Source organism: Spea bombifrons, chromosome 1 (genome assembly GCF_027358695.1).
Source record: "Spea bombifrons isolate aSpeBom1 chromosome 1, aSpeBom1.2.pri, whole genome shotgun sequence".
In the NCBI taxonomy this organism is placed as follows: Eukaryota; Metazoa; Chordata; class Amphibia; order Anura; family Pelobatidae; genus Spea; species Spea bombifrons.
This window is the reverse complement of record NC_071087.1, coordinates 130,745,454-130,757,720: the sequence shown is the minus strand read 5'-3', so window position 1 is coordinate 130,757,720 and position 12,267 is coordinate 130,745,454. Positions and strand designations below refer to the sequence as shown.

Here is a 12,267-nt window from a genome sequence, read left to right as displayed (position 1 = left end):
CTTCCTGTCTCCAGTAACCAACAGAACTGAGAACTGTGGTTAAAAGTAGCTTCTATAGTTGCATGGTGTGTACATAATAAACATTTTATAATTAGCCCATTCAGCTGTGATTTCTGGTTGAGGATCACATAATATTTAAACATTAGATAAACATTACCCCATGATGGTGGTGGCTTCGTCAAGAGCCACAATATTAATAAAATGTTGGGGTGTTTTATTATCATAACAGTAACATGACATTTGGAGGCTTAAACATCCAGCCTTTACCTGATAAAGCTAATTAGTATGACGATTCTTGCTTTTCTCAAAGTAGTTCTAAAGCCAGGTACCCTGGAAACAGACTCCCACGTCAAGGGGGGGGGTTACTTAACAGAGGCTTTATTGCACATAGGGTGTGAGATATACTAGAGAGAAAAGCTCCGCACTCTAAGAGGAAGAGCTCATCTGTAGACGGTGAGGCAAAGTGAGGGTGTTAGTATGTGTATGTATAGTATTAGAGGGAGTGTATGAGGTCTAGAGTGAGCCTAAGGTTACTGGCCCTTGGGGAAGTGTATATGGTACTAGAGTGAATGTATTCTTATACCAAGTTTAAGTGTTGGGTTTATGGGGGAGGTGCTGGAAAAGTACTGCACCCCTAGATATGTGCAGCTGCACATCGCATAACTTAACATAACTTGCAGCCTCTGGCTTTAAAGTGTGTGTGGCTACACAATATAGCAGTTGAGTGGTTTGATGTTCTGCGAGTATTTACTGTGCCCCTATCACAAGCTTTCAATGGTTACCGTGTGCTGTATTTGAGTTCTGCTGCGAGCTTTTTGAAGTTGGTATTCAGTTACATAAACCGATTAATGTCCATGGAGAATGAAGCCTCAACAAGTAAAACAATGCATGTAATAGTATATAAACTTGGGCGATATTATTTAATGGGAACATACGTGCCAGCGTTTAGCTTGTGGTGGCAATGACTTCCAGTAAGGGGGAAAGAATAGATCTCCAGTTGTGGGATGGTGACTCGAGAGCAGCAGGGACGTAGCAACATTGGTTCTTATCTCCCATCAAATTCTTTCGGCCCATCCTGATGTAAAGACTGAGGCCTTATTCAGGCTGGCTCAGGAGTCGGAGGGGTTTCCTGGTGGGAGGCAAATGCTAGTTACCCATTATTAGGAAACATTATGACTGTGGTAGCAGCAGCTACCAGCTACAATTTCAATGCCGTTCAGCTAGTAATATGGCTGCTGAATATTATTGTAGATGCAGTCAAGAAAAGTTAGTGTTTACTAATGTACAAACACTAGTGTAGCCCCCACACGCAACTCCAGCAGAGTCTTGTCTTTCTTGTCTTGGTAATTCAAGCTATACCATAAAATGTCTAGGTACACTTTGTTGTTCTTGCCTGGAGGCAGGCTAGTAATGCCATGTTCTCGAAAGAGAGAGAGGGGGCTTGGTACACTGAACACCATTCCTCTTCATGTTTTCATGTGTTGTTGCTGCCAGTACTTTGACTTTAAAATCATAGAAATTACAATAAAAAAGTGTATGTGTGATATATACACAGCCTTTGTTTTATTTGATTTATTTTTCTCAAATCAGAATACATACAGCAGTGCTCCCATGTTCAAACGTCATACATGATACATCATATGTGAAAAGCTCCACATGATAAAAGGAAAAACTTTTCTTCCTCTCCCCACCGAATACAGTGGTATAGATAATTCCCAAACCTAATCAGGGTACAAATTACACAAGTAAAGGAGAGAAAATAGCGCCTGGGAACTATTTTTTTTTTTCTCCCTCCCAGTGGAGAAGACCCCAAAATATAATGCAGAATAATCAAATAATATTCCAGTTCTCTTCTTCACATTGCTCTTCAATGTGAGAATCCACCTAATACCTTGTGTTGTACATTGTATTCTTATACTGCTTCTACAGCTGCCACAGCGTCATAAGATCACGCTGTCCCAACACTTGCATGCTGAATTACCGTGTAAGCCTGACTGCATTTTTGTCATATGATTAGCAAACACGTGAGGCTGTAGACAAGGTGTTGAAGGGAAGAAAAAAAAAACGAGGCATGACACACAGGTAACTTCCTCTTGTGTCATCTTTTGCGAATATAGCAGCCAGATGCCATGCAGTTAGTGAGAGCAGTTTGATAACGCTAGGAGTGCTGAAGGTAAGACCTGGGTCTTTTCTATTTACTATTCATATTGGCTAAATCTGAATAGCACAGAGGTTTAAGTCAGTAGGAGCTTTTTGTAAACCTCAAAGTGCTTGTTAAGGATTTCAGTTTAGTTATCTAAGTACCGGATTCTCATTCTTTAAGATTTTATATATATCTATATATCTCTCTCGATGTATATTTGGTGATTTGGGTGTACTTATGCTCCGCTTTCAGAGCTTTTTTTTTATTATTTTTTTTACATTTATTTTTTAAGGGTGTAGTTGAACCACCGCCTTGTATACTTACTCTGTAAGATATTTGACAAGAAGTAAGTTTTCTTGTTTTGCTTCATTCTTTATATTTGTGTTCTAAACTCAAACCTGCAGCATGCGAGCCTTACTGAAACAGCAAATCCTCAAAGCTAACAATACACCTTAGACTGTGTTTTAATCCATAGCCGGAGGAAAAAAAACTCTTCCCAAGGGAAGACCATCGTTGACATGGATTCCCCCCCCCCCTACTGTTTTCATTAATCTCAGAAAAGAAGTGCTGATTTGGGTAATATATATGAAGGCATATGATGTGGTATTTGTGGTCTGGCTTAAAACAGGCAGGCTATAGCATTTCTTGCTGGAGAACAACCAGTTTTGCATTTGAGAAAATGTGCCAATTATCTATATGCTCTTATCTGTAGAATACCTTTTTTTTTGTTAACCTATTTTTCTCCTCTCTTTCTCAGTTTGGAGACTGAGCATGAGCCGGATGAAAAGAAGAATAACAGACAGTCCTTTTCTTCCCCACAAATCCTGATTAATGATGCAGAGTTCCTAGCCGACCCAAGAAAGCTCCCTCTTTCAAGGTATCCAGATCTAGACTTTCAGGAGGTTAATTGAACTGTTTGACTTTTCACGTGTACGCTGTTCATTGGAAACGATGTTTGCAGTTTCATAACATTCAGCGTACTCAATCAGTTGTAGTAAAACCAAGCAATAAACCATGGCTCGGAAGTTTTATTACTGGTCAAATATATGCCATAGGGCATTTCCATCCATAGATGATTGGACTGGATTGGGGGGGGGGGTCATTCCTTCCTTTTTGGTATGTGGTAGAAAAAATATGGGCAGGGCTACCATAGTATTTAATTTTTACTTAAACTTTTTCAGTCTATATTCTGAAACAACTTATCTGCTTATTACCACTATTGAAGAGAGCAAGAGGTTGCAGTAGAAGTAAATATTTAGGATCATCGTGCTGTCCATTATTTAACGTGGTTTTTCAGCAATGGGAAATACTGTTGCGTTTGCCAGGTGCGCTGGGAACAGTCAATTAATTTAATGTTTGGCCTCTAGTTCCGTGGCTGGTTGGCAGAATGGCAAGATCTCTATGCCAGGTGTAAGCTGCTTTTTTATAAGCGCTGGAAATTAATTCTCAAATATTGACTCCTTCCTGCTCTTTCTGAGCAAATAGAACTTCTACAGCCTACCTTCATTAATACTGACATTTTTATTTAAATACATTTTGGGGTGTGTGTTTTCCCTCTGGATTTATTTTTGCCTCCTTATTTAAGGTCAAAAACCTATGATTCCTCTCTAAATCTCAACATGAAGCTTGAAAGAAAGAAGTGGTCTTCTAGCCAGGTAAGAGGTGCTTAAAGACTCTATCATAATGTTATAATACTGTGTTTTCTATGAATTATTTTCTATGAAAAACTTAAGACAAGTTTTTAACATATTTTTGTGTTTAAGTTTTTGAAGGCCAATGCCCAGTATCACAAAGTTTTTAAGGACATCCCACATGAAGAGACCTTACAGGAAAGTAAGTAGTCAGACTTTGTATTTAGGGTGTGTTTAGGAAATTTGTGTATTATTTACAAAAATCTATTTATAATTTGAATTTTTTTTATTCTCTTTCGAAGGATCTATTTTTTATATGATTTTTTTTTTTTTTTTTTTTTTTAATTTTGTAAAAGAGTACCATAAGGTTTAATTGAGCATTAAAATATGGTATTAATGCTGGATAGTTTCATTTAATTCTACATTTGATTGACCCTAATATTACATGTAAAACTATAACCGTTTTTTTTTCCCCCCCATTCTCCCAGGTTTTACTTGCGCCTTGCAGAAGGAAATCTTATATCATGGAAAGCTGTACATTTCAGAAAATTGGATTTGCTTTCATTCAAAGGTTTTTGGAAAGGACACAAAGGTTAGTATTTTCTTTCTTTCATTTTCCTTCACTCCTAGAACCTTTTCTGTAGAATAGGATAACAGGTTTGAATTGTTAAGTAATTTCTATTCCCATTTGAGCTATTTGTACATCAAGTGAATCATTCAAGTACAAGGTTCGATCATGCAGAGTTCAGAAACCTTTTAAGAAGTATGGTAATTTTAAGCCATTTTGTGCCTGCATATAGGTCACACAGAATTATTCTAGAGTAGTAGTCTTTCTACAGTGTAAAAGCTTGACTATGTTAACACGTAGCCTCAATATTTGAGACCTGGTGACGGGTGGTTTCCGTTCTGGACTGTTAGATCTTTGCATAATCACCTCATCACGCCATGTAAGGTATGCTCAATTACTGGGATGAGGATTTACAAGCACAAAAAAAAAAGCCAAGAATTAAACGTGCCTCAGACCACCCCAAGGGCTAAATGTAGTGCACCGTCTGAGGTGGGCCTTTCCTGAGCTGAATCCCCTCGGGACACTGCAGTTGCTAAAGGCTCTAGTAATTTAGCGAAATGGCAAAACTTTTTAATAGCCGTTCCTCCAAAAGAATGATGCTTTCATTTGTTTTTTATATAATCTTTCGGGGGGGGGGCTTGGTACTTGGATACCCAGATTCTCCAGGGGAGGGATTGTATGGGTAATGACTCAAGCCCGGGGCATAAGATCAATGCGTGAATGTGGCTTTAAAAAGTTGGGTTGCTGTAAAAAATGTAGGAAAATCTGTATATTTACAGCTATTTCACCGGCTTCCAGTCCTTTTTATTATCAAGTTTAAAAATACGAATACCAAAAACACAACTGTGAACTCCTGATATTAGGAGAGAGTTCTCAGAACTATTGGCTAGCAATTTTGTGTCCGAGTCTCCCTAACCTTTCCATGCCTCTACGCATATAGCGACTGCCTTGTGGCTCCTAAATGGAGCGACAAGTAGAACCTGCAAAGTCAATATATCTGGGAAGTCTGCAGGGATGACCAGACCCGTTATTATTTTACAAAATCTAGATCTTTTTCAAACTCCACTTGTAACTACATGGTGTTTGTAGTACTACAAATTCCTTTAAAATATATGTATTATATTCTATATTGGTAATTGCTATATTTTTATTTTTTTAAGATCGTAATTCCTGTGCTTGCTGTGACACTAATCAAGAAGACAAAGACTGCCATTTTGGTGCCAAACGCACTTATAATAGCTACTATTACTGAAAGGGTATGTTCAGTTCTCGCAATATTGGCAGTAAATGTGTGTGGGAGGGTGGAGGGTCCCCCCCCCTTCAAAAAAAATTGTTCAAATGCCACTTTGCATGGTTTTTATGCTTGCGTGTGGTGTAACTTGTTGAACTAGTTTTTTCACGTGCATCTTTCCATGAAGAATTATATGTATTTTCTAATGTTAGACCTGTGTGTGTTCTGTAGATTCCAACTCTGTGATCTTCAGTTGATATATGATGGATCTCTTTATACACAATGTCTGTCTGTATCAAATGACCTTGTCGGTGCCAAAATTGTTTGTCTTGATTGCAATACTGAATATTTATATATGGGTTATGTGTAAGATAATCCAATAAACAGGGTATACTTTTCTTTTTCAGTTTATATTTGTATCACTGTTGACCAGAGATTCAACATACAAGTTATTGAAGTCTGTGTGTAGTCATTTAGAGGTATGTATCCAAATGAAAGTCAGTATCTTTTAAAAAAAAAAAAAAAAAAAAAAAAAATTTAATCTGCACAAGTTCTTTGTAAAGGGTCGTTCTCTAAGAAGCTCTTCAATAGAGTGCTATAAAATGTTACAAACTCCACATTTTAGGGTTCAATGGCATTATGCAACAAGGAGTACCGGTTTATGTGAAAATCTTAGTTTGAAATTCTTAGGATAACATCTTGATTTAAAGAGAAAAACAAAATATTTCTTGAGCGGGAAATAGTTTTAAAGTAGTTATAAAAACAATCCATAGTATGCATGCCCCCTCTCTGTGTACTATTGACTTGTAAGAATGTTAAAAACAAATGTCTCTCTTCTCATCTTAAAGAATTTAAGCACCGGGAATAGTCCTAACCCATCCCCTGTTGAGCACAGCTTTCGAGGCGAGCGATCTGCTACACATGTAAGTCTTGCGTATGTTTTGTTGTTTGTTTTATGTGTTTTAACAGTGTAGCTCTCGTAGCCTTCAGACCAGAGGGCCAGGACTAGCCAAATGTTACCTGCAATGATCTATGCGCAATCTTGCACAGACCCAGATTTAAAAGCACCCAAAAAAAGTTTTACATGTTTTAGAAATGTCTTGGACGTCCTAGTGGGAGCATGTGGAATTGCAAATAAAACCTTAGATTACTGGAACCATGTCCTGTGGTCCGATGAGACCAAGATAAACTTATTTGGTTCAGATGGTGTCAATCGTGTGTGGCGGCAACCAGGTGAGGAGCGCAAAGACAAGCATGGTGGTGTCATGGTGTGGGCCTGCATGAGTGCTGCTGGCACTGGGGAGCTACAGTTCATTGAGGGAACCATGAATGCCAACATGTACTGTGACATACTGAAGCAGAGCATGATCCCCTCCCTTCGGAGACTGGGCCGCAGGGCAGTATTCCAACATAACGACCCCAAACACACCTCTAAGATGACCACTGCCTTGCTAAAGAAGCTGAGGGTAAAGGTGATAGACTGGCCAAGCATGCCGCCAGACTTAAACCCTATCAAGCATCTGTGGGGCGTCCTCAAACGGAAGGTGGGGGAGTGCAAGGTCTCTAGCATGCTCCGAAATGTTGTCATGGAGTAGTAGAAGAGGACTCCAGTGGCAACCTGTGAAGCTCTGGTGAACTCCATGCCCAAGAGGGTTAAGGCAGTGCTCGAAAATAATGGTGGCCACACAAAATATTGACACTTTGGGCCCAATTTGGACATTTCCACTTAAGGGTGTACTCGCTTTTGTTGCCAAGGTTTAGACATTAATGGCTGTGTGTTGAGTTATTTTGAGGGGACAACAAATGTACACTGTTATACAGGCTGTACGCTCGCGACTTTACACTGTAGATTTTTCTGTGTTGTCACATGAAAAGATATCAAATATTTACAAAAATGTGAGGGGTGTACTCGCTTTTGTTTAGATACTGTGTGTGTGTGTGTATTTATATATTACACACACATTGTAACCATTTGGAACTGGTGCTCCAATTATTTATCTGCTTTCTTTCCCAAGGATTTCAATGTAGACTTTCCAGAACTGGATGGTTTAATAGCAAGGAAGGATCTAGAAGAATATAGCAGTAGTGGTTCCCAGGCTACGGAATCTGAACATTCCCAAGGTTTGCCGGAGTTATATGTAGCTTATGTTTATGATTTAAATTGTTGGGGCAGAATCTTTTATTTTGTCTCTGATTTCCTAATGTCAGGTTTGACACAAGTTCTTGTCTATACATATGAATGGATCAATCTGTATTTAAAAAAAAAAAAAAAAAAAAAAAAAAGTCTGCACAGACATTTGGGGGGTTATATATATTTCATGCGGAAAAGAAACCTGCTAGAATTACACCCTCAAGCCCATGGCCACATCAATCTGTTCCTAAGGGGAGGGGGGGTATGCAGGTTTAGGAATTAAAACTCTCATTGTGATTTACAGTCTTATGCATTTATTCTCTAGAATTCACTGAACCAGAAAAGTCAGTCTTTTCGAAGTCTCAGACATCACTTGATTGTGTTGGCGGTTCAGCTAAGCAGACTATAGAGACTAAGAATCAAGTGACTGAACAACGACGTGGTAAGAGGAAGAAGTAATGACATGGTCACTATTTATATTAGCTAGGATACCCACTGAGGAATTCCTTTTATCTCACTGCTTTATTTTTTATTTTTTTATATGCAGGTGTCATGGGGTTGTTCCAGACTGTGGATATTTGGCAAACCATTTCTCTGAATGGCTTGTTGATTTTGTATGCAATTCTGTAAGTATATACTTAGAAGAAAAAATGCAATTTTTCTTCTGTTAATAATAACAAAACATAAACGGTTTACAGCCCTATGCCATTAAAACTCTAGTCCTCCTATGAAGGTTGTTAAATTTAAATAAAATATAACAAACAAATATATATACATGGTGTTCTTCCAAGCAATCTATGCCAAGATCGCTTGGTCTTTACTGATTTTGCATCAAATTCCCCAAAAGTCTAAATGCCTTCTTTATACATAAATAAAAACTTTGGTACATTAGTGGGAGCTGAATTAAGATACTGCTCTTCATAAGCATTCCTTTATTTTACCTTATTGCATAAATGTAGTAGTGTTTAAGATCTGGTTTAGGAAACAGGAGTTCCTATCCTAGCCATGTAAACTTATTACTGCAATTGTTTTTATTTTATACCCAGAGTCTGCCTGTTGTTTTTCTCAACTCTTTATATGCAATCAAGAATTGGATTTCTTGAAGAGAAGCTATCCAACTTGAAACCTATTAGAGACTCTCATGCAAAAGAGTAAGAATAGACTTATATTTTTCATTATGTATGGTGCTTGAAAGTGGCTGCAGTCTGGGTGCGGGCACTCGTCATCCTGCAGAGTCTTTAAAAACAAAAAAAATGCATTGACCGATGCCTGGTCTAAATTATGTAAAATGAGAAGGAAGAACGGCTTTCAACATCATTAAGAGTTTTTAGCATCATTTGCTTTTCAAGTGACAATAGTTTGCATTTCTATGAATATTTTCACCCAACTGTTTTAAATATATCCAGATAATTACCACAGTCTTGTTCCACTGTATTTTATTTACATAAAGTATTAAAGTTGTTGGGTTTAGAAGGAAATGTTGGTTCACACCATTCTAAAATGAAGAAAGGTATAAAATAAATTGCAGTTTTACAGACATGGACTAATGTGTGTTTTTGTTTTTTGTTTTTTTTGGGGGGGGGTTTAGATGGCCTCTAGAACAAGGCATGAGCCAGTGGAATAAAAATGCGGACTCCATATGTGATGAATTAACAACCAACCTGGAAAAGTTGGACAAGGTAAAAATTTAATTTTCGAGCAAGACAGCCTCTGCTGTCTATCAGTAATGGGGTGGTGTTGTGTTCTATATTATTTATATATATATATATTTATAATTTTTTTGTTTCCACCAACAAAACTGTAATTTTATACTAGGATCATTCGTCTTGATCTGATAATGCCAATTATGCGGTTTACTAAGAGAGGTAAATGTGTTTAGAAAGCACCCCTGAGATTTGTTGGACGTGGTTCTAGATCTCATTTTGTATTGAAATGATCGAAATATGCATCACATGAGAAATTTGTCTCTTCTCAGAGCCAACACGTGTCTTTTTTTTTTTTTTAATTGTAGGATTATATGTTGTATGATTGTTTAGTGGGCTCTCTGAATGGCAAATATATGCATATTGGAGTCAATTTTGCAAAGACTCCAGTGTGTTTTTATATTCAGCTAGCACACATTGACTGCCAAAACCTATTCGGAATATAACCATGTTTTCTGCTGGGCCTGTAATTTTAATAGTTCTATTTAGGTTATTCTATGAAAGCTTAGAAAAACTCACATTTGGCATATAAACCGTGGGAGTGGGCTAATCACACAGGTCTTTAGAAAAGGGTGCATATGACTAGGTGGAACCGGTGCTTTAAGGCCAGTGGCCTCCAAATTACGTACATGCAGCCTCAGGCCAATTTTTTTATTATTATTACATACTCCTTGTAACAGAACTGCAACTATGCTGCCCCACTGGGTTTATATATATATATATATATATATATATATATATATATATATATATATATATATATATATATATATATATATATATATATATATATATATATATATATATATATATATATATATATATATATATATATATATATATATATATATATATATATATATATATATATATATATACACACACACACCGTATTGGCTCGAATATAGGCCGCACTTTTTCCCCCCACTTTAAGTGGTTGTCTAAGCGCATCGTTCGGACCGTTCCCCCCCCCCCCCCCGGACTTACCGGAGCAGACTCCCGGGTGTCTTGCGGGGGACGTCTACGCAACAGATGTCCCCCACCGGCCCCGCAAGACACCTGGGAGTCTGCTCCGGCAAGTCGGGGGGGGCAGAGGAGGACAGTGGCAGCATATCTCGGGGGGGGGGTTGGCAGAGTGGCAGCATGTTTTTTTGGTGCTTTTTTTTTTTAAAGAAAAAACTCTTTCTTTATAAAAGCACCAAACTTTTAGGGGGCGGCCTATATACGGGGGCGGCCTATATCCGAGCCAATACGGTGTGTGTGTATATATATATATGTATATATATATATATATATATATATATGTATGTATATGTATATATATATATATGTATGTATATATATGTATATGTATATGTGTGTGTGTTGTGTATAGAACTGAAAAATGTGGGGGTTTGGAAGAGCAACAGTAAAAAAGTTAATATCTGCATTTATTCAAGGTTAAAACAGTTTATTGTAATAGTGAAAAATGCATGTATTGTAAAGACACATCCTGCAGTGTGTGTGCAAGTGTAATTTTGTGTTTTTTATTTTTTCTTTTTCAACCTAGATTCAAAAAAATCTGCAACGTCTCTTGGAAGATGTAAATTAGGAGACAGAGCTGAAACACTTCTTTGTGACCTCTTCTGTTGTAATTGGCATCCTCAACCTACCTCTGCTGGACAGAGTTCTCCTTTTTGTTTGTTTGTTTTTTTGTTTTGTTTTTTTTTTCCCTCTATTATATATATAAATTGGAAGCCATGTCGTTCATCTCAGGAATATTTTTGTTCTTTAGTTGAGTAACTAAAGCAATATGAAGTAGAACTGTTCCGCAGGCTTCATGTTTTCAGTGAGAGCTGTTATTTCACTGTGAAAGAAAGGACTTGAATGTATTTTGCACATACTTTGTAAGTAATTTTTATGAAGCACTCCAGGGTTTTTTTTTTATTTTGTTTTTTTGGATGTCTGTTTTTATTGTCTAAATTTGTAACTTTGTTTAGCTGATACCAGTTTCTTGTAGAGCTCTGTCACATTCCTCCAGGTCTTCCTAGGTTTTCTGAGATACCTTTTAGAGAGGAATCTGTCATTGGCAATAGAGTAGTTCATCATCTGCTTAGTAAGGATATTATGAAACCTGGTATTTGGAGTTGAGCAACACTGTTGTAAATTAAAAATTGTTACGCCCTCTCTAAACTAGAAGCCGACATTCTTTTGATCAGATTTGTCAGTGACTAGAAAATGCAATGTTTCCGCGTGTAAATGGATTTTGAGCACATTTCTACAAACCTTCTAAAATTGGACTAAATATGTAATATTGATTATTTATTGATCTAACATGGGCACTTGGACTCATCATTAAGTGGTCCCCCCCCCACCCCTGAATCTTTCACAGCGACTTCAGCATCTGATTACCAGAGCTTCTACATGTTTGCACACCTGCCTTTCCTACAATTACGCTTGTCTTCAACTATTATGTATGCATCCTTACAATATTTTAAGGCTTCTAAAAGGAACAGATGGATTGTGTGGTGGTAGCGAGGCATTGATTTTAATGTGCTGTATATTGCTGCCTCTGCTGGCTTTATGGGTCAATGGATGTTTAGTTGGTGTGAATTAATCGCATCTGATCCTACCTGCGCATAGGAAACGTCCAATTTCATGAAGATAAAAATCGTGCTTGCGCTGTCATACTAAATTACTTCTTCAACTTGGCTTATACTAGATGCTTTTAGACTGAAGATATTGTAATTGCCTGTTTAAAGGCACTTTTCCCCCTCTTTCTTTGCTCTATGGTGAAGGCTGTTATATATAAATTCGTTTACACAATAGATTGGGTTTCCATTAGGAGGTAATGAGCTGCACAAGAGCCATGTTAGCACAA

General features: G+C 37.5%; 1 protein-coding gene across 4 annotated transcripts in view; it reads left to right on the top strand.

Moving 5' to 3' along the window:
• The window catches only part of GRAMD2B (GRAM domain containing 2B), a 48,568-nt gene extending 37,461 nt beyond the window's left edge, over positions 1–11,107 (top strand). For 2 of the 4 annotated variants that reach the window (XM_053473807.1, XM_053473816.1), the window contains exons 2-14: positions 2,901–3,020; positions 3,729–3,798; positions 3,907–3,976; positions 4,263–4,366; positions 5,503–5,598; positions 5,981–6,052; positions 6,422–6,496; positions 7,589–7,694; positions 8,030–8,146; positions 8,252–8,330; positions 8,751–8,855; positions 9,293–9,383; positions 10,957–11,107. In XM_053473807.1, coding sequence (XP_053329782.1) covers positions 2,901–3,020; positions 3,729–3,798; positions 3,907–3,976; positions 4,263–4,366; positions 5,503–5,598; positions 5,981–6,052; positions 6,422–6,496; positions 7,589–7,694; positions 8,030–8,146; positions 8,252–8,330; positions 8,751–8,855; positions 9,293–9,383; positions 10,957–10,998 — 1,147 coding nt within the window. In that variant the 3' untranslated portion in view covers positions 10,999–11,107. Of the gene's footprint in view, positions 1–2,091; positions 2,174–2,900; positions 3,021–3,728; positions 3,799–3,906; positions 3,977–4,262; positions 4,367–5,502; positions 5,599–5,980; positions 6,053–6,421; positions 6,497–7,588; positions 7,695–8,029; positions 8,147–8,251; positions 8,331–8,750; positions 8,856–9,292; positions 9,384–10,956 lie in introns of those variants that run through there. The other 2 variants (XM_053473833.1, XM_053473825.1) reach the window with 2 other exon arrangements.
• The last annotated feature ends 1,160 nt before the right edge of the window (positions 11,108–12,267 follow it).